The sequence below is a fragment of the Camellia sinensis genome, chromosome 2, assembly GCF_055761805.1.
Source record: "Camellia sinensis isolate YWXY chromosome 2, ASM5576180v1, whole genome shotgun sequence".
Taxonomy (NCBI): domain Eukaryota; kingdom Viridiplantae; phylum Streptophyta; class Magnoliopsida; order Ericales; family Theaceae; genus Camellia; species Camellia sinensis.
In genome coordinates this window covers 22,254,732-22,275,919 of record NC_138962.1, presented here as the reverse complement: position 1 = coordinate 22,275,919, position 21,188 = coordinate 22,254,732, and the positions used below count along the sequence as shown (strand labels likewise).

The following is a 21,188-nucleotide window of genomic DNA, read 5'->3' as shown; positions in this document are numbered from 1 at the left end:
TAAGATTAATGGGAGTTGGATCTTATTTTTAATAATAAACAGTGGGCAATTTTTAGGGAGTTGATTTTAGATAATGGATAATGGATAATGGATAATGGAGCTTGCTTGCTTATATTTTTTATTCTTCCTTTTGCTTCAGGTACATATGCCTTGGCTTTGAAGGTGTGTTTGATTAGCTCATAAAAAGTTGTTATGGCTTTGTTTGCTACAATGGTTGATTAGGTAATTGGTCTGCCTTCCATTGATGGATTTGTCAATAATTTATTGTTATTCTATTGTTTAACTTGGCTTCATTTTACATGTTGTGAAAATTAAGAATCTTAAATTTTTACTAGCTAGGCTTCATTTTATATGTTGGCTATCTTCTGGATTATTAGCTAGATGCATTTTATGTTTTTTGTTCAGAGACGGTAGAGAAACAAGAACCAAGAAAAGAGAATACTTGATTTTTTTATGCTAATAATTTGGGTCTTCTATTTTAATTTTTGAATTTCATACTATTTTGATGATAATCATTGTGATAATTTTTATTGTAATTTTAAAAATTAGCATTGTTTAGAATGCCTTTGTGTTTGATTTTATTGTTTTTCAATAACAAGATGTTTTAGTTTGTTTTGATTAGACTTGAAAATTTCAAGTTAGATAATGAATGTAAGTATTGTGTCGGTCTATTAGTGAATGTTTCAAGAAATGGTGAGCAATGGCACAACGGCCCATTTAACAAGTGAGCCTCTTTTTTTTTTCACAATTTTAGAAGTTTATTTATTGAGTTTCTTTTTATTGGAATTTTTCTTCTTGATAGGTGATTTTGAGGGTGGAAGAGAAATTTAGATTATATTGATTCAATAGAATAACTTTGCCTATTACTTTTTTCACATCCTATAACTCTACCAGTGCTTATAATCAATTAAAATTTTAATTTTAAAACTTAGACACTGTAGGCACAACTGTATATTCATTTTAAAATAGATGCGACAAAAAAATGTGGTTATAATAAATTAAATTTTTGATTGGATGGGTTAGAGTCAATTTTTTTCCTTCTTCTTTCCTTTACTCCTGCGACTCTTAACTCAATATATTTTTGTTTCATTGGGTGAAAACTGTCTGTTATTTTTTACAAGAGCTAACCCTATTATTTCCTTTTCTTTTTTTTTTCCTCTCGTTTTTTATTTTACTTTCAGAGTGAGGATTGTAAGTTCTGATAAAAAATAAAACAAATTATGCTTTCAGCTTTGCCAGTTAAACAATGCTGAGATTGGCTCAATGAGGTCTAGAAAGAATTTGTAAAAAAAAAAAAAACAGTAAAGAGGTCTAGAGTAACAAAAGTTAGTTTTTAGCCAATTGGCCGTTTTGATTTTTCTTCAAATATTTGGTTTCGGAACTACATTAATTCAGTAGACTATCTATGTTATTAGTTAGTCATCTTGGAGTAATAAGTGATGGCATAAACTTACTTTATGCTTGAAGCAGTTTAAACCTGTTTTATACTTTTAATTGGATGATTATGCATAATGGTACCTCATAAGTGAAGAAGAATGTGGTTTCACTATCAACCCTTAATGTTTGTTTCAGCTATTCAAAAATAGGCACTTAAATAGCTTACAAAAGCCTAGGCCCAATTCAAACCAAGGTTTTTTAAATAGGCACTTAATATGGAAAGAAGGTTTTTGAATTTGTCTTACGTGGCAAGAAATTGTCTTAGTTAACAAGTGAAAGAATTAACTGATAGAATTTTTATGCCCTTTTGAGGAGCCTTCTATTACCACTAGAATTAAGAAAGTGGAAAAAATGACACAAACTATACAAAATTTCAATATATATTTTTTTTAGTATCTTCATCAAAAAATGACATAAATTTTACAAATTTCAACATGATACGTATAAATTACAATTATGTTTTGATTTTAACATTAGGCACAGGCATACACTAATATATAGATATAGCTCACTCTCTTCTCTTTCCTCATTTCAATACACAGCTACACTATAGCATCAGCAAATGGCTCTGTTTCTCTCTCTATGCTCTGTTTTGTTCATCTTCTCTCTCTACAGCATCTATGCTTCCGCAGCTCTTCCTCCTCTTCAACTACATCTTGATGGTAAGCACTGCCTCACTCCCTTTTACTTGCTTTATATACATCTCACATTACATCTCTGTTTCTCTTTTTGGAAAAAGTTGCTTGAATGTGATGTGGTTTAGTTCTGATTTGGTTTGTAAATCAGCGAACTTTTTTACTTTTTAGAGTAACACTAACACTGCATTTCACTTAGCAAAAGTATATATAAAATAATTTTACTTTTTAATTTTATCTCACAACTTTACCTAATATGTGTACTCCAACAACAATTGCTACTCATGAAATTAGTTTGCCTAGCTTTTAGAACTCTCTAAATGTAGTTATCCAAAAGGTGTGAGGCAAAATGTAGATCCATTCTTGGTGAGTTTGGGACTAGCAAAAAAATAATAGAGTTTTTCCTTTTTAGTATTTTTTTTTTAAAAAAAAATTTGTGTAGAAAAAATTTACTTTTCAAGTCAATCTACTAGATCTAAAAAAAAAAAAAAAACAAACAAACAAAACAAAAAAATGAAAAAAATCTTCTAAAAGGTTCATTAAAAATAAAAAAGTCTTTTGTTTTTTTTTTTTTCCGTCTTAGTTGAATATAAAAATGTAATATTTTCTAAAAGGCTACCTATAAATTTTCCTTTTTTATTTTGAAAATTTATGCTAGACTCGAAAGTATTTTGTTGCAATTTCTACTTATAAAACATAAATGAATTAAATAAGTTTTAAAAAATTGAACATAAAAATTGAAAGTTGAGAAATAAGTGCATTTACCTTTAGTGCCCATTTCACAAAATAGGCACATTTCTCTTTCATCTTTATCCTAAATAGCATCCAAGTGGTAAACTCACATGAATATTATAAAATTTGATGTTCCATAGTTATCTTAGTAGTTTACATGGATTTTAATGTGTACTATTTGGGTGTTGTTTTTATATATTTTTGAAGGGTGACACTTTTGCCAAGTAAATTTTAAATTTTTCTACTTTTTTCCACAATATGTACTATGAAAATATGTCATGTTCCTAAATACTCCTATCTAGACTTTATGTCCCTAAATAATTTTTTGAAATATGTCATGCTCCTAAAGTAATCTTTCTTTTTTAATCTTTTTCCTTATTCATTCTAAATACTCTACCACTCTTGGTTGGATATGAATCTATAGGAATATGTTAGTTTTGATACTCATTTTCTTTGGAAAAATTCACAATAGTTTAAAGTTTGTAATATTTTATTTACCAGTGTAAGCACTTCCAAATTGAGGCATGAGTTATAGTTATAAAGGTAAATTCATGATTTAATTGTTAAGCTTCGTTGGAGGGTTTATTTAATATGATTTGAATTTTCTGGCTAGAGGATCATGTATATTTTTGGATCTCAATTAAAATATTATATTGTCCTTCGTCTCTCTTTTATTTTTATTTTGTATTTTTTAACTTTTATAATTAACATTGTTTCCAACTGGTTTGTTTTCTTGATAGGAACTCAAAGCAACATATTCGCCCAAAAATGAATATTAAACACAAGGTAAACTTTAATTGCTTTTTGATTTTTTTTTTTTCATACTCATTTTATAAATTTGAATTTAATTATTTGTCGGTTTACAATCTTAAAAAATTCTTATCCATTGTTTAGTCATGATGTGTAGGCATAAAAATAAATAAGGTAAAATTATAACGTTTTTTTTAAATATTTGGTCAGTCATGTAACTTTTCTTTTCTATGAAATACATGTCTCACATTCCTTTTTTGGGTTTCCATTGAACAATACTCTCAATGAGTTAGAAGAGTGTAGGAATAGCCTAGACTCTTGCATTGGGAAAAAATACACAAATTAGTAGGTACTTGGATTATTTTTCTCTTACAAGGTTGTCTTCCACTATCAACTGAATTTTGTTTTATATCTTGGTTTTAGTATTGAATTTTGCTTTTTCTTTGGTTGTTTTCTTTTTCTTATTGTATCAAACATGGTGTTTGCACTACAATAGGTTTTTAGGTAGCTACAGGTTGGAGGTTTGTATGATTTGTTGTCATTCTCAATTTCACTCTCTATGCTATTGTTTTCTTTCTATTCATTTATCTACTTTAAATGCAGACACATGTCTATTCACTTGAACATGGAATGGCAGGTTTCAATTGACCATAATAGCTGCATTGCTTTAAACAGTGATGTTGGCATTTGCAAGAGAGTTTGAAGTTATTATATTGCGTTGTAGATATCTCAACATTGAATCATGTATCATATCAATTCTCTTTTATGTAGCATGCTACTTTCTGTCTACCAAGTTACTAACCTAACTTTCACAATTTGAATTAATTTCTCACAGGCCAGTGGAAGCAAGAGCAAGATGGTGATAATCATGATCATGTTGCTTAGAGCTTTAGAGCCTTGAATAGATAACCATAAGTGATTATGTACTTGGATGAAGAATATAACTCTATTTTGTCATCACTTGAATTGTGAAGCTTTGTGAATTTCGGAAATTTAAGAATCATTGTTATTACATTGTTCTATACTTTATATCATTGTCCAAGTAGAGAGATTGGACAGTTGTCTCATGTATCATTTTAGATGGTCAAGATCAATTTTAAACATTTTGTCGAATCTCATACAGCTAAGATCAAGAAGGCAGCTTTTTTAAAGTATCTTGAATATTTTGGTAAGACTGATTATTTCTTTCTAAGATCAAATGGTGAGAGAAAAGCTTAACACTATGACAGATTTTTGACCTAAACAGAAAGAGCGACTTCAATTTTTTTTGTTCATATTTTTTAATTCATAGTTATTTATTTTATTATTTTTTAGAGGTCTGTAGTTATTGATTTTTTGTTTGTTTTCTTATTATTATGCTATCTACTTTAACTAAGAGGAGTTTGGCTGATGGAATTGCCTAATTTTAATTTTGGTGTCATTTTGAAAGGAAAAATGAGTAATACTGAATTTTCAAATTACTTTCCAATTAACTTTTTAGTCTTCTTCCAATCTCATTTTCTATCGGCTTTTATTTGTTGAGCAGATTTTTATCTATTTTGTGTTTGAGTGATCTAATGAAAATTATTGTTTTTGCTGAGGACCGCTTAATTGAGCATAGTCTATTGATTGCCTTTTTTTAGCAATTACAGTATTAATTTTTAATCATAATTGTTTTCGAACTCATAACACATTTGATATATTTATTTGAAATCATGCAAACAATTCATGAGATACGGTATGCAAGAATTGATAGAAAGCATGCTTAGATTTTTTTTTTTTTTTTCCTTTCCTTTTGGAATGTTTTTAGGCACAAGTCATTCGCTAATTGTCTTATATGAAAATGAATTAAAATAGCGAATGACCCGTGCTTGATTGGGGATAAAAAGATCTTAGTATCTTTGTAGAATTTTCACCAAGATTGCTTACGAAAATTGCAGGGTAAGTCATTTTTTTTTATATTTTTATTTCTTTGCATCTTTATTGTAACCTATTAAGTATTTTCTATCCGTGACACTTAATTATTGGAATTAATTTAGGAAAAATTGCAAATCAGTGGTAAGACCAAAAAATATTGCAAAATCATGGGAAACTTTATCACTTAAATTATTAAAGTTGATAAGCTTTACTATTGATTTGCAATTTTCCTATTAATTTTTATATTTTATTATCGATTTTGCTATCAATGGTTTTATTTCGAAAAGTGGAGAGACGAGTTGACTTTTTGCTATTCGTTTTAAATTCTCAAAAGATGTACAAGTGATTTAGAAAAAAACATTTGACTGCTATGTATGGTTGCTACTTTTTGTAAGGTTGTTATTTTTTGTACAAGTGATTTAATATTTTTCATGGATGTACAAGTGATTTAGTATTTTCATGGATGTACAAGTGATTTAGTATTGCTCAAAAAATGTACAAGTGATTTAGTATTAATCAAAAAATATTGTTAATTGCTCAATGACCCAATGTCTAGCTTTATATTGAGCTGCCTAGGTATATTAGTTGTTTCTCAACGTAATTAGTTTTATCTGAAAGTTTTCATAACATTTGTAGGTTTTTGGTTGATGTTAGGTTGTGTTGGGAGTACATTTTTCACATGTCACATTGTTTGTAGGCAAGTTAAATTATTATTATTTTTCCTAGATTTTTCTCACGTAGTTTCAGGGTGAGTGCCTGCAGCAGTTTGTGTAAGGGTGTCCGGCTTCCCACCGGCTAAATACCCCTCAGGATTAGTCCTAGCTTCCCTAAAAATCGGAGGGTTGGGAATACTTGAGTTATCAAAAAAATAATAATAATAATTTGCAAAGAACTATTACAGTGTGATTTGCAGCAGTAGCACCAGCAGGTGTACATTGCTTGGTATTTAAATTAATTTTTTTAGATTGCAGAGCACTGGTTGGTGTGCATTTCAATTTTAATTTTCTTAGATTGTAGAGCAATAGCTGGTGTGCGTTGGTTGGTATTTAATTTTAATTTGTTTTTTTTTTTTTTTTTGAATTGCAAAATACTGGCCGGTGTGCATTGTTTGGTGTAATTTTTTTTGAATTATAGAGTGTTAACAAATGTACAATACCTTGGTTTGTATGTTTTGTTTTGTCTTTACAATTTTTTATTAACTTGCATAGCAATGGTGCTTTTATTTTTAATGTTTGCATTGATATGAAGTTTATATTTTAGAGTCATAAAGTTTTTTTAATAAAAATGAAATGTTTATGATTGCGTTACTTGCCGTAATTTAAATAGTTGATTGGGAAATATTTATTTTCAAAATAGACAACCAAAAATATTTTCAAACTTTTTTAATAAAAAATATTTTCAAAACTAACCAGACCTTCATTCATATTTTGACTTCAAATTTTTAGCAACAAATGGGATAAATTACCTTTTAACCCAATAATTTTATATTTAATTACATTTTGATCTCATCATTATTTGCACCGTGCCTTTAGGCACGGGCATACACTACTATATATATATAGCACAAACTAATTTTATATAATATTTTTCATATATATAACTTGTAATAAATTTCATATGTTAAATCTCTCTCATACTTATTTTTGTTTTGATATTTCATTACAAGTTAAAAATTATATATGTATTAACTATAGTGGAGTGGAACAACTATAAATTTTAAAGTTTAAACCGTAATTAGCGGATAGAGTGGTGCGAATTGATACGGATCAATACAATTTCATCAAATTGGACGATATTTTGCACAATCCTAATTATGAACCTCCCATTTTGAGCTTTATTTGAACATACCTCCTTATTCTGTTCTTAATTTGCATTCAAGTCCACTGACAAAGTTCTCTCCTTTAAAAATAATAATCAATGATTGTGTTAGAGGAGGCAGATCAATTTTATTCTTACTCTCTTCATACCTTCACGACATGTTCATAATTCACAAAATCAAAGGTTTCAAGCTCACCTCTTACAAAGCTCAGAACTCAAAATTGGAACTAAAGTCTTATTTCGAATGAATAGTTTTTAGTTAAAAAATCAGTATAAATTCTTAAATCATTCTCATTATTTTTTACGCTTCCTTTTTTTTTTTTTTTTTTTTTGTAAAAATTTTTAAAAATTACTTTATAAAAAATCAATTTTCAAACCAACCTGACACTCACTTAGTGGCAACCCTTCTCAATTTGGGTTAGACCATAATGGTGCAACTTAGGCATTACTCAACATGCAAAGACTTGTAGAAGTACCGAAATAACCAAGTTGTCCTCCCACTTTCCAGAAGTTTGCTTTTTCTTTTTTTCCTTTTTAAAGAAAAAATAGTGAGGCACTTGTTGAGTTGTGTGAGATTTTCTTTGATGACAAATCAGAAATGTCAAGCAGCTTCTACTCTCCCTAATTAGATACTTGAAATTTATCAATAGGTAAAAGGGGGAAGATAAAAGAAAAATGAGCTCACCATGCCTATGGGTAGCTAATAGATGCCCACATTCCCCAAATGAAAAAACACTAGAAACGATAATCATGGAGAGAGAGATCTCAATAATGTCTATTTAAGATGCACATTTTGGCAACAGCAATGCATAATGTTAGGGCAGAGCATTAGGCACAAACTTGTGAAAAACTGGTAGTATCGGCCAATTGCAAGCCCATTATAAACAAAATGTATAACTTAAAACTTCTTTTCTCCAAGTTGAAACAAGAACCCACTGTCAATTTTTTGATAGTACAACATCTCAGCTCAATATGATCCTTGTAGTCCCTTGTTTCCTTAAAACAAGCCCCAGCAACAAACAACATAATTTAGAGGCAAGTCATTCCAATCAACCCTTCAGCGAGTACTTCTTCCCCGTAAAAGGCTGGAACTTAGGTTCATCTTTCTTCGAAGGCTCCTCTTGTTTAGGCTCTTTTGCAGGCTCCTGCTGAATTATCGAAACCTCATAGGTTGAGATACATTAACATCAGCAGCAATATTACAATACCCAGAAAAAAAAAGACCCAGAAAAGAACCTAGAATTTAAAATCTGCGACCAAGATTCATTCAAGATGTGGGTGTGGCCCCACAACAAGAACTTTAAATGTACACCTTAGATTTCAAATTCTGAGTAAGTTTCTGGTAATTTTTTTGGGTGCAGTTGCCGTTTCCTAAAATCAGCTTAACCAAAAGCAGTTTATTTAGATGAAATAGGTGTACCTTTTGGGGCTCTTTGGTGCGGTTTACATTTGAGCCAAACACGAGCTTCCCTTGAGTCTGACGAGTGGTACCTTGTGAACTAGACCCGGTAGAAGGCTGCCCACCACCACTGGCAACATCAGGTCGCTTATCTTTGGACCCAGAAGAAGAAGATACAGGTGGAGGCTCGTACTTCAAGGGTTTTCCATCTAAGCGTCTCCCTGCTCCAGTAAATGGGTTGAACTTTGGTTCAATCTCAGCTGGAACCTCTTCACCTGCATGAGCATAGGCAGTTGATTTGCTTAAAAAACGGTAAAAAATATATATATTAAAACAAAGAAAGAAATTGCTAGTAGAATCTGTGATTGAAGCGTCGATCTTTGGTTTCAAAGTAGATGTGCAGGAGTAAACCAAAATCAGGTATCTTCATCCAACCAATAAAACCTTATCTCCAAAGTAATTTGGATCCTCCAACACCTTATGCAAAGGCTAATCCACTCTTGCACTCCACTCCAGGAAAGTACAAGGAGGCAAAACAGATCCAGACACTTTTACAACAATATACGGTGTCCCCTAACATTCCCAATACAGGAGCCATGATCGGAATTATGCAAAAGCATGCATGAAGAGGGGTATGATAATCATTTCATCTTCCCAATCTAATAAGAATTCATCTATGAGTAAAGTTAAATAATCTATTGAACTGTGCCATTTTTTAACTTTATATTTATTATAGCAGAAGAATCAATAAGTGGTCAAACTTTATGGTTGAACAGATCTAAGCAGAGAGCACAAATTGGAGCGTCCAAATTGGAAGACTGAAATGCTAGAAGTGAAACAAATATAAAGCAATCATCTTCAATAACTTCCATTAAGTTATCTGAACCTCCCATTGCCAAGAAATGCAGACTTAGCTAGCTCATATTGTGTTTTCCACACAAAACATCAAAAATCATGAGGACAACTGCAAAAGTACAATCACCACATGGTTTAGATGAAAATAATATGTACAGCTACACCTGCAAAAGATCTCTCAAAAATTGGAAGGACTACTGAAAATGCAATAAGGACCAATAGGGATCCTTAAGAGGCATGATATCTTGATTAAAAAGCAACAAATAAAAAAACGTTAAGCATGTAAGAAGAGTAACCAAACCAAACTAAACCAAGCCTTAAATCCCATCAAATGGAGTTGGCTACATGAATCCTTCTTCTCCACTCAACTCTATCAAAGGCCACTTCGTTAGTCAAATTAAAGAGATTCATATCTCTATGTATGAAAAGTATTTGTTAGAATTTAAACCTCACAAATTTGTCACAAGTGAATGCCACAAAGAAGAAAAATAATATAAGCATGTCTATAATGGGGGGAAAAGACTTAAATAAACGTAATATGTGAAATAAGGCAAAGCATTTGTACCTCCTGCAGGTGCCTTGCCTGAAGGAACAGTTGCAACAGGTTTTTCAGGTTCCTTGTAATCAAGGGGAGGTGCAAAGTCCACCTCACAGTCTGTCTCAATGATACTTATTGCATTAGATGGTTTTGTTTCAATAATATCTATGTAATATTTTTTATTATTGTATGCCACCATAATACTATCTCCTGTGGTTAGGCAAGAAAAGTTCCTCAGAGTCGTCTCCAAGCTGCATGAGAGAAGAACAAATTATCCAAATTAGGAGATCCACCCACAAGAAATGACATAAAAAATGGAACATCTTGTTCTTGAATCAGATCTTTTAAGAGAACAGGGAACACCTGACCAGACCATAAAACAAAATAGAGTTTCTAAACCCCTCATGCAACTTCAAAATGTCATTGAAATTTCGTAACATAATCACCAGGCTACCACCAGCTGTAGGTATCCACCCTTTTTTAGTCTCCATTATTGAGTTGAATTTCTGGAAAATAAATTTTCTATGAATTTTAGGTAGCGTTTGATTTACTTTTCAAAACTCAACTATGTTTTTAAATCATGATTTGAATGCAACATGTTAACCAAACATATTTTTAAAATACAACTCAAAATTACTTTCAAAACTCCTCCCTTTTCTTTTCTTTTTTATTATTATTAATCAATCAATCAATCACTTTTTCTCTCATCTCTCCTCTCTCCTCTCACATTCTCTCACATTCTATACATCAATCAATCAAAAAATATTACAAATCATCCCAAAACTATTTTCAAAACTCATAACCAAACAAATTTTCTCTTTTCAAATCATGATTCAAAAACTCAAAACTCAAAACATAACTCTACACTCAATTTATAATTCTAAAATTAAACCAAACGAACCCTTAGATTTTCTATTTATTTGGTCTAAGAAGAAATCAATTTCTGAAGAAAATTTCCTCCATCTCATTTTGGCCCAAAGTTGTTTTCCACAAGTGAAAAACACAAACTGATTAATCTTGTTAATTAGCATGTTCACAATTCAAAAATCATTCATTACTTTTAAACTAACTTGCTAACCGACTAGTCATTTTTTAATTCTCATATTGTTGCTTGCTACAAATAGTAATGAATTATGATGTATTTTATCATACTGATTTGATAATACTCAGCAGCAACTAAAATTATGGGAATTAATTGTGGATATGACCCTATTCAGCATGCCAACTCTAATAGAAATGCTAAAGACCCACAATTTTAGATGCACAAATTCACCCACAATGATGTAGCAGGGGAGTTGGGCCTTATATGTTTGTGTAACAAACCAAAACTTGACACCCACCATGTCACGTCACTGGAGGACAAATTGAGGGAGTTTTTTTAGAGGTTTCAAACATTTTTCTATAGTATATGGTGAAGTAACAAATTAATAAAGGGATTGATTCTATGTTGGTATAATGATCAAGAGTTAGAATCAACTCAAGATGAATCAAAAAATGTTGAAAACAAAGAACTTATAAATATAACAAAACAACTACAAATGCTTATTAAATAAGGAAACCAAATAATTTGCCAATAGAACAAAACTGATTAGTGGACATTATATGTTCACTTGATTGAGTCCAAACTCATCGGTAATCATATTCTAAATATGCTTTTGTTTTTTAAAAAAAGGAGTCGCACCCAATGCACAAGGTTCCCGTTTACAACAAAATTTGGGAGATGTAGTAGGTAGGCAACCTTATTCCCACTTTTTTTGTGGGAAGACTGATCCTCGTTCAATGTCTTTACTTCTCTTCCTAAGTAATGAGGAAGGACCACTGAAAATTAATAATCCTTCATTGTTGTATTCACACTTACAGCCATTTTTCATCACTGCAAGTTCTTCTCCAAATGCAAATAATTCACTCTACATTCATGCCCCCATAGAGCAAGAGGCTTACTGTCAAGCATCAACTTTAGCCATGTTGACAAACAATACAATAGTGAAGGAAAAAATACTAAGTAGAGTTGTGTTCTCTTGTTGATCAAGACAGAAATTAAATGGTCAATTTTCCCTGGGTGCAGGGTACTTAAACTACCCACCACAAAGAAAAATTACTATAAAGAGGACAATCAGCCTTTCCATCCTGAACTACACACTTCCTTGCCTTCCCTATAAGGCTAACAGTAACTTTCAAAAATAAATTAAAATGAAATAATGGCAGCAGAAGTCAGCAGGCAGTTATTGAAAACAGAAGTGAAATATCATGACATGAAAAACCGCTAACATGTAGAAAAATCATCATACATTGCCAAAGTTACAGAATATCATTCTACCTCCAAAACTAAAACCTAAACATAAGGATCATGAACTCACATGGCCTTAGGATTGGAAATATCCAAGAAGTCTTTTGTATGGGGTTGCAGTTTAACATATGTCCCTTTTGGAAGAGTCACATTTTTCACTCGCACTATGTCTCCTTCTTGTAACAGCAGGTTCTCCATCATCTACAATGAAGCAAAATTCAGTGTGCATCAATGAAAAATAAATACCTAAAGAGTCTCCTTCACAGTTATATTGGCCAACAAAATCACACCAAAATTACAAAGCTAGTATAAAAAAAGACTATAGGATGCCTACCCAGTAAGGCATGTATATCATGCCTTCTTCTGCAATGAACTCCAGAACCCCACAATGAGACATGCGCTCGGTAGCAGCATTGTGAAGTTCAAACAACATAGGATAATCAATATGAAGAGATGCTGCAGGATTAAGTCTTAATATTAGCATATTAGCATTTTAAATGATAACTTGGGGGGAAATTTAATTAACAATAGTGGATAGTAAGAATATTTCAAATAAATCAACTAACCAAGGCGGTCCAGGGCTGAGGGAGGCATTATAACTGAAACAACAAAAAGTGAAACAAAAGAAAATTAAGACATTTACTTACAAGGCCGCAAAGACACACATTTGTTTAAACTGGTAAGAGTTTCATAACTTACTTTTATCACCATTTTCAATCTGTGGCTGCAGGATTGAAAAGAAACAAAGAAATTAGAGACAACTATAGTAGAGTTTCGCCCCCCCCCCCCATCCTTTAACACTGTTTTCCTTTCTTATTTTAGATTTTCTATATTTGTAGGTTTTTTTTTTTCCCCCTTATTTTCTTGTATTTTTGTTGTGTGTGGAATTAATGGGGGAAAACAAAGGATTTTTTTTTTTTTTTATCTCGGTACTATTGTAGCAAATTGCTAACAAAACTGAACTGATACATGATAAAGCAAGCCTACCAACCTTATCAATAAAAGATGCAGGGTAACATCGATATGTTTGCTCAAATGACGTTCCATGATATCCATATCCGTCAAAAAACTGCAACATTGAAACACTATAGCTTATAACAAAGATAAAGATCATAACTGAAATAATAGTTTATAATATGAAACACTATTATTAAATAATCTGCATCTTTTATAAACAATCCCCACCAAATAAGTGAATTAAGACAAAGATAATGATGAAAACAACAACAGTTATGCTTACTATAACAGGATAATCTGCAACTTTTCAGAAGTGACATTAAACGACATAGTCAACAAGAAATGATAATGAATCAAGGGGGAAAAGGCATAGTAATTTCATTTTCAGTATTAGGAATTGTTTGGGATGATCTAAATAAGTGCACTTTTTGACCTTTTACGAAAAAACGTGAAATATGAGTTGTGTTTGAAGTGATGTAGTAGAGAGATGATGTGATTTAAATAAGATGATGTGACTTAGGCCTTGTTTGGGAACCCTCCTTTTTAGCCAAAAAAGTCAAAAAGTTACTAAATTAGCCAAAAAGCCAACAACCCATACCAAAAAGTCAAAGATTCTCTTCTCTCTCTACTTTTTGCACATCTTTTCATAAAAAGCCAAAAAGTCATCCCAAACATACTAATTTTTTTTTTAGCTCATATTTTAGCCAAATAGCCAAAAAGTTACTAAATTAGCCTGTTCCCAAACGAGGCCTTAAATAGGATAGTGACTTTTTGACTTTTTGGCTCTTTTAGATTATGCCAAACTAGGTCTGAAATTCAATATACAGTTGAAAAAGGCAACAAGTCATTCCTTAAATCGCACGGGGAACAAATATAATTGAAATTCATTTATTCATTCCTAAATTGCTATGATTGAACAAATGGAATGTACCCTACCTCTTATGATACTACAGTCAGTTCTAGCCAGCCATGAAAAGATTATCCCAATGACTTGCCTAAATAAAAAAATTCTTTTTCCAAGATTTTATAAAATGTTTTTGTTAAAATAAGTAAAAGAACTCAGATGGCATGTGCTTAGACCACCTCTAATGGTTACTCAAACTTATCATCAAATTTGAATTTGATGAAAAATGGTGCTTTTTTCAGCTCCAACGGTTTCATCAAATCGGGTATCAAATCGAGAATATCAAAAATGTTTCACCAAATTGAAGACGTCCGGCCATATGTCCCCCAGTTATCTGCTTAGTTCAAAAATTCCCACAACAAAGCATACTCTCGGATGGCCAGGAGGATGTCCTCCCAGACAACCTACGTGTCTACAAGCTTGATTCAAGATATAACGTTGTTTGCTAGGTTTATTTACATAGTTTAATCTATTTATACATATCTTTTTGAGGGAAATAATTAATAAACCAAACCAAACCAAAGCCTTAAGTCCAATCAAATGGGGTCAGCTACATGAATCCTTCTTCTCCACGCGACCCTATCAAAGGCCATTTCATTAGTCAAATTAAGTAGGTTCATATCTCTATTTATAACGCTAGTCAACGTTAATCTAGGCTTACCCCGTCCCCTAACACTTCCATCTACCGTTACAACATCGCATCTCTTCACTACTGCCTCTGTTGGTCTCCGTTGAATATGACCAAACCATCTCAAACGATTCTCTCTCAACTTATCTTCTATCGATGCTACTCCTACCCATTCCCGAATACACTCATTCCTAATCCTATCTTGTCTAATCTTACCACATATCCACCTTAGCATCCTCATCTCAGCCACACTCATCTTATCTACATGTTATTTCTTGGTTGCCCAACACTCCGTCCCATACAACATAGCTGGTCTAATAGCCGTTCTATAAAACTTACCTTTTAGTCTAGTGGGTATTCGTTTATCGCACAATACCCCAGACGCACTTCTCCACTTATACCATCCTGCCTTAATCCTATGGGCCACATCTGCATCAATCTCTCCTGTTGTTGTGATAATCGACCCTAAATAACGAAAATGTTCACTCTTAGGCAGTTCTTGGTTCTCAATCTTCACTTCTCCTCTGCTTTCACTGTTACTGTTACTGTTACTAAATTTACACTCCATGTACTCAGTCTTAGTTCTGCTTTCGAAATCCTTTAGATTCAAGAGCTTTTCTCCAAATCTCCAACTTTGTGTTAACTCCTTCTCTAGTCTCATCCACTAACACAATATCGTCTGCAAAAAGCATACACTATGTCACGTCATCCTGAATATTTATCGTCAACTCGTCCATAACTAAAGCAAAAAGATAAGGACTTAAGGTAGATCCTTGGTGTAACCCTACAGTGATAGGAAATTCATTTGTCTCTCCAGCTGGCGATCTAATAGTGGTCACCACCCCTTCATACATGTCCCTGATCACGTCCATGTAGCCTTTTGTCACTCCTTTCTTCTCTAACACCCACCATATTATATCTCGGGGCACTCTGTCATATGCTTTCTCAAGGTCGATAACCACCATATGAATGTCTCTTTTTTTTTTCTTTATACATTTCTATTACTCTCCTCAAAAGATAGATCGCTTCCATTGTTGACCTACCAAGCATAAACCCAAATTGATTCACTGACACCTCTGTTATGTCTCGCAATCGGCATTTCATCACCCTCTCCCACACTTTCATTACATGACACATCAGCTTGATTCTTCTATAGTTGTTACAATTCTGGACATCACCTTTATTCTTATAGATTGGCACTAAAATACTCTTCCTCCACTCATCTGGCATGTTCCTAGTCAACAAAATTTTGCTAAACAACTTAATCAACCAAGCAACTCCCTTTTTACCCAAACACTTCCAAGCTTCAATAGGGATATCATCGGATCCTAAAGCCTTATTTGATTTCATTTTCTTAAGTACAATCTCCACTTCAAAGTTCCTAATCTTGCGATAGAACCTATAGTCTTGGTTTATCGTATTACTGGCTATTTCTTCCCCTATTTTCGTACTTCCATGTTCCTCATTTAACAGTTTCTCAAAATAATTCTTCCATCTTTCATTAATCTCATCATCCTTCACCAATACCTTAGAATCCTTACTCTTGATGCACTTTACTTGATTAAAGTCTCTTGTTTTCCTCTCCCGTATCTTAGCAAGTTTGTATACCCTCTTCTCTCCCTCCTTACTATCTAGTGTAGTGTATAGGTCATCATAAGCTTTCAACTTAGTCTCTCTCACTACTTTCTTGACCTCCCTATTATCCAATTTATAGCTCTTAAGGTTTTCCTCAATTCTATCCTTCTGTCACTTTTTAAAGCACTCTTTTTTTGCCTTAACTAGCTTGAACCTCTTCCCTCCGCCACCAAGTTTCCTTAGAGCTGGGTCCCGTTCCTTTCGACTCTCCAAGCACTTCCCTTGAGATTCTCCTCATACAATTGGCCATCGAATTCCACATAGTGTTAGCATCACCTTCTAAGTCCCAAGTACTTTCCTTATCTATTCGATTCTTAAATATTTCTAATTTATCCCCTTTTAGGTCCCACCATCTCGTCCTACGACGCCCACCATCCTCCCTAGCTTGGTATTGTCCTCTAAAACATAAATCTAGTACCAAAATCCTATGTTGAGAGATCAGACTCTCTCCAAGAATCACCTTACAATCATTGCATTTTAGGCAATCCACTTTTCTCACTAAGAAGTAATCAATTTGGCTCTTAACTAATCAACTCTTAAAGGTTATCAAATGCTCTTCCCTCTTCTTATACATAGTATTGGCCACCACCAGGTCAGAAACCAACGCAAAATCTAAGATTCTCTCTCCAGCCTCATTTCTGTCACCAAAATTGTATCCACCATGCACCCTTTCATAACCTAGTTTATCTATGCCCACATGGCCATTAAAATCTCCACCTATAACCAGGTTCTCTCCTACAGGTATCTCCTGTAAGATCTCATCCATTTGCTCCCAAAAATCCCTCTTAGTCTGATCATCTAACCCTACTTGAGGGACATAAGTGCTAATAATGTTCACTATATTCCCTCCAATAACTAGTTTAACTAACATAATCCTATCTCCTTTCCTAGTGACCGCCACCACACTTTCCACAAGACCCTTGGCAATTATGATTCCAACCCCATTCCTACGTCTATCCTTACGACTATAATAAAGTTTAAAACCAGTATCCTCAATTTTCCTACCGTTCTCTCCCGTCCACTTAGTTTCTTGTATGCAAGCTATACTAACTCTCCTCCTAATCATAACATCTACCAATTCCATCGTCCTACCAGTTAAGGTTCCTATGTTCCAAGTGGCTACCCTAAACCTATAGTCTTGGACTAGCTTCTTTACTCGCGCTCGTCCAGAAAAACGCGGTAACCTTTGCCCATTTTTCACCGCACCCAAGCGTCGATGCGACACCCCTTGCTCACTTTTCGAAACACCCAGAGGCAGGCACAACACGTCACTTGAGGAGAAATAATTAATGAGGTAAAAACAAATAACAAAAGAATTGAGCGAAACAGAAATGGAGGGAAAAAGAATTTTCAGAATCGATGGATTACACTTGCTGGTTGATCGCCCGGTCTTTCGCCCGGTCGTCCTCCCGGTCAACCAATGTTGATAACAGCCAAAAATGCTCCATTTTACTCAAATTTGGTGAAATAAATAATACACCGTTGGATATGCTCTTACAACTTACAAAATTATTCAAACAACAAATATCTTTAAGGTCCATGAGAGACTATCAGGCTAACTTAGGTATAGTATCATTTATGTAGCAAAACAGTTGAAATACATCTAGTCATGCAAAATATCAAAATTTTCGTCAAAAAAATACAAAATTTAAATACCGATCTGATGGCATTAAACGAAAAAAAGGCAAGTTTCTCACTTTGGCGAGTAAAAATCGTTCTTCATTAAGGATCAGGATTATCTGTCAATGATCTTGTCATGCAAAATCCAATGGTACATGTTTAAAGATTAAGCAAAACTACGCTGTTTTAGGATGCATAATTTTTAAAAAATAATAAATAAAAAATTCGCAATACTTTAATGTCATTTCACTTCACTTCTAAACTTAAACCATAGGATTATGTACTTTGTTCATGTGAATTGCTGTGGTGAAAAGCACAACAAGATCATCGTAGTAAAAGAATTCCAAAGAATCCTTATCGATAAACTTTTACCTAAAAACTTCACATCACCTCACATAAAAAAGCCAAAAAAAACTAGAAAAGCCAAAAAAAAAAAAAAAAAAAAAAAAAAAACCAACTTTTAACCAACTTCCCAAATCACCCCGACGATCATTGTAGGAAAAGAATTGCATAGAATGCTTATCCCTAAATTTATACCTAAAAAATGCACAATATTTTTTAATATCATTTTACTTCACTTCAAAACTTAAACCATTGGATTATGTACTTGCTGTGGTAAAAAGCAAGATCATTGTAGGAAAAGAATCGCGGAGAATCTTAATCCCTAAATTTTACCCTCAAGCTACTAACAAGTACTTCAAAAATTAAAACCAAAAAATTCATCAGAGAAACCAATCACACGCTCTTGGACCCAACGAACCTATCAAATCACAAAAGACCACATTTTTTTTTATAAAAAATAAAAATCATAAAAACCATAATTACAGAACATACCATATTTACTATCTCTGGATTGTCTCAGCACGTAATCAACTGTCACAACTCCCTATTTGAAAAAGAAAACCCTTAATTAAATTGAAAAAAAATCACCGCAGCAAATAGTTGTATATACATGAGGTGAAATGAAATGCTTAAGATCGATACATTTTCTGATCGAAAATCAGATACAGATCGATAAATGAGAGAGAGAGAGAGAGAGAGAGAGAGAGAGAGAGAGAGAGAGTTCACAAAGTGAAGTTAACCTATAATGGAGAGAGAGAATGAAAATAAAATTGATTAGAAAGCTCTGATCTTGACGAAGATTTTGAGAACAAACCTTCAAAGAGTCCAAGGAATGAATTTGCAGAGACTGTTCACCGAAGCTTGTACACGACGAAACTGAACCTTTGGAGAGAGAGAGCAGAGAGGGAATGAATGATAATGGGGAGAAGAATAAGTTAAGATGCGCTGCGGTGCGGTGCGTTGTGTGCACGCCATGTCGCTGACTGACACGTATGTGTAGAGTGGTTCAGCAACTTTGGGCTTTTACAAAAAAAGGCCCCCATTATGATTTTAATTGGATCCAACCCAATAGCTAATAATACAAAGTGAACCCTGGGCTTAATCCAAGTCGTTGAGTATAAATTTTATATTATTTACATATTATTTGAAAATAAAAAAATAAGAAAGGTATATAATTTTTATTTACCACTTAAATTCAAATATTTTTTCAAACTGTTTTTTGGTTTTCAAACTCAAAGATTATTTTTGAGTTTTTGAGTTGCGTGTGTGGATGGTGAATTTTTAAAAAAATACTGTTATTAGCACCCTATCAATTATTTTGGATTCTCTATTTGTTATTTTTTTTATTACAATAATAACTTCAAATAAAATTACTAAGAAGGACATCAATAATTTTGGGATACTCATATCACAATTAAGCTCACACACCTACTACATCATGAGTTAGGGTTTATGAGAGTACCTACTTCCATCACTAAGACTAGCAACGGGCTGGGGATCACACTCCCCATCCTCAATTCCCAATAGTGAAAATTCCTTCATCATCGGACCCAATCCTCGACGGGAAACTTATCATCCTTCCCGTCCCTGCCTCCTAATGGGAATCGGGTTTTCCTAACCTCGAAAATTTCTCGGTCAAAAAAATAAATAAATAATACATCAGATCCACAAAATTATCAACAATAGATCAACTCAACAAAATCATAAACAATAAATCAACAACATCATATATCAACAACAGATCATCAATAACTTACACAACAAATCAACAAAATCATCAACAACATCATACATAATAGATCCAAAAAAAAGAAATCAGAGAGCTGGTAAGATTTGAAAAGTACAACTCAAAAAGAGAAATCAGAGAGATGGTGTCGGGGCCACTAGCTTGATGATCAAAGACAGCGACGTTGACGGCAACGATGGGAAAGGCATTACAGTTGCCCTAATATTCTTATGGAGAGAGATCGACAGTGATGGGAGGAGGGAGAGGAGGATAACGGAAGAGCCGTCGCCGACGTCGTAAGGAGCACCTGCAGCACACAGAGAGAGAATGAGAAATGCTGAGAGAAAAGAAGTGAGTATGAGTGGAAGAGTGACAGACTTAAATAACCCTATATATATATATATATAGATTATTCGAGGCGGGGACGAGGTAGGGCTGGGGAAACCTATCACTGTCCCAGGCCCGAAAACCGTCGGGGATTCAATTTTTAATACCATCCCCAGCCTTATGGGAGGTAATTTTCAAAAAAAAAATCCATTCTAATCGAGATTGGGGGTCATATCCCCGTTGGGGCAGGTTCAAATTGCCATCCCTCCATCACCACCTATCCATCTTCTCCAAATCTCACCTTCAAAACTTACCCACCCTTAAAATCTTGAAAACCCTTTGGCGGTAATATTCCGGTAGTAATGATGGTAACCATTTGATTACCTACACTTCTCTTACAATGACAATGAGTGGAAGTTTTTTCAACAATCACAACTCCATGAGACGAGAGGAATACAACAATAAGAGTTCTGAAGAGATTCATAGTTTTAATGGTATTCTTAGTTTAGAGGAGATTAGCATTGTAAATGTAAGTTTCTTGAAAAAAATGACAAAAATAATAAAAATTGTTAATTATTTTTTCAGGACTGAACTCCCGAACATATAAACAAAATTCAAGAACACAAACCTGAGCATTGTTCATTTGTTCGGGAACAGATAATCGAATATTTCTTATTTGTTTAGGAACAGATAACCGAAACT

General features: G+C 33.2%; 1 protein-coding gene across 4 annotated transcripts; it reads right to left on the bottom strand.

Moving 5' to 3' along the window:
• Window positions 1-8,019: 8,019 nt before the first annotated feature.
• Window positions 8,020-19,407, bottom strand: LOC114305395 (ubiquitin fusion degradation protein 1 B). Of its 4 annotated transcripts, none has more exons than XM_082913902.1 (10): window positions 19,248-19,407; window positions 18,926-18,977; window positions 13,339-13,416; window positions 13,047-13,071; window positions 12,914-12,946; window positions 12,682-12,803; window positions 12,418-12,548; window positions 10,088-10,311; window positions 8,689-8,942; window positions 8,020-8,416 (listed from the first exon to the last, which is right to left on the bottom strand). In XM_082913902.1, the coding sequence occupies exons 2-10, from the start codon at window positions 18,926-18,928 to the stop codon at window positions 8,318-8,320; spliced, it is 969 nt and encodes a 322-aa protein (XP_082770028.1). In that variant the 5' UTR covers window positions 18,929-18,977; window positions 19,248-19,407; the 3' UTR covers window positions 8,020-8,317. The 4 variants fall into 4 exon arrangements, with proteins under 4 accessions (XP_082770028.1, XP_082770029.1, XP_082770026.1 ...); XM_082913903.1 differs by having other exon boundaries at window positions 8,020-8,413; XM_082913900.1 differs by lacking the exons at window positions 18,926-18,977; window positions 19,248-19,407 and having other exon boundaries at window positions 13,339-13,440.
• Window positions 19,408-21,188: the final 1,781 nt, after the last annotated feature.

Bases quoted from the DNA above. Each gene is read 5' to 3' on its own strand.
- LOC114305395 (XM_082913900.1), bottom strand. From the start codon at position 13,425: ATGTTGCAGTTTTTTGACGGATATGGATATCATGGAACGTCATTTGAG. The intron at 13,072-13,338 runs GTTGGTAGGCTT...TCAATCCTGCAG, and splicing joins CTGCATCTTTTATTGATAAG to CCACAGATTGAAAATGGTGA. The intron at 12,804-12,913 runs GTTAGTTGATTT...TTAATCCTGCAG, and splicing joins CTCAGCCCTGGACCGCCTTG to CATCTCTTCATATTGATTAT.